The 807-nt window shown below is 42.5% G+C and overlaps 1 protein-coding gene across 1 annotated transcript in view; it reads left to right on the top strand.

Annotated features, from left to right (window-relative positions):
- The window catches only part of adam19 (ADAM metallopeptidase domain 19), a 46096-nt gene continuing 45289 nt past the window's right edge, over positions 1-807 (top strand). The window contains exon 1 of the mRNA XM_015376836.1: positions 1-75. Within this exon, the coding sequence (XP_015232322.1) occupies positions 1-75 (75 nt within the window). The remainder of the gene's footprint in view (positions 76-807) is intronic.

The raw sequence follows: 807 nt of genomic DNA, 5'->3' as shown, positions 1-807 counted from the left end.
ATGATAAACCGACTAAAACATGTACCCAAGAGAGCTATAGTAGCACTGGAGGAGCTGCGGAAGTGCATCGCTCAGGTGGGAGGATCTGTCGGCAATAGGGAAATTCTGGTCTTTACAGCAGCAAAAAAATCTATAAAAAAATGGACACACAAATGTGGACCTTATAAAAATGTATTTATAAGAATAACATAATTGTGAAGTTAAAAGATAAACACTAAAATACTGTACTGTAAAGTGTTTTTACAATATAAAACTACGGTGGCCCTGAAGTGTAAACTGCAACTACAAATCTAAAAGCGCAACTACATTAAGGAAAACAAAACTACGTTAACCTACCGGAAAAGGTAGGTACCAGTGGGAAACATGAGACATCGCTGATTGGACGCCGCCGCTGTTTGACCCGGAAGTTGCGTCGTCTGAACAGTCCAGCTTCTTTTAAGTGTGTCTTCAGTGTACGCAAACTAACTGAAATTTCGTGATTAGTCTTGAGCATATCCAGTATCGCCTCGTATGTATGTCATGATTCAAAATATTCCTGGATAACGGCCGCTATGTTTGGGGCGCCGACAATATCCATGTTTTCAAAAGCCGCAGCAGGCAGAATGACTTCCGGTTCAAGGGTCAAACGGCGCCGTCGTCCAATCAGCGATGTCTCATGTTTCCCACTGGTACCTACCTTTTCCGGTAGGTCAATGTAATTGCGTTTTCCTTAATGTAGTTGCGCTTTTAGATTTGTAGTTGCAGTTTGCACTTCGGGGCCACCGTAATGAGACAGAACTCTGCAACCCAGTGTTGTTTTTTGTTGCG

This window comes from Cyprinodon variegatus, unplaced genomic scaffold (genome assembly GCF_000732505.1).
Source record: "Cyprinodon variegatus isolate N-32 unplaced genomic scaffold, C_variegatus-1.0 Scaffold8, whole genome shotgun sequence".
Lineage (NCBI taxonomy): Eukaryota > Metazoa > Chordata > Actinopteri > Cyprinodontiformes > Cyprinodontidae > Cyprinodon > Cyprinodon variegatus.
This window is presented reverse-complemented; position numbering and strand designations above follow the sequence as displayed.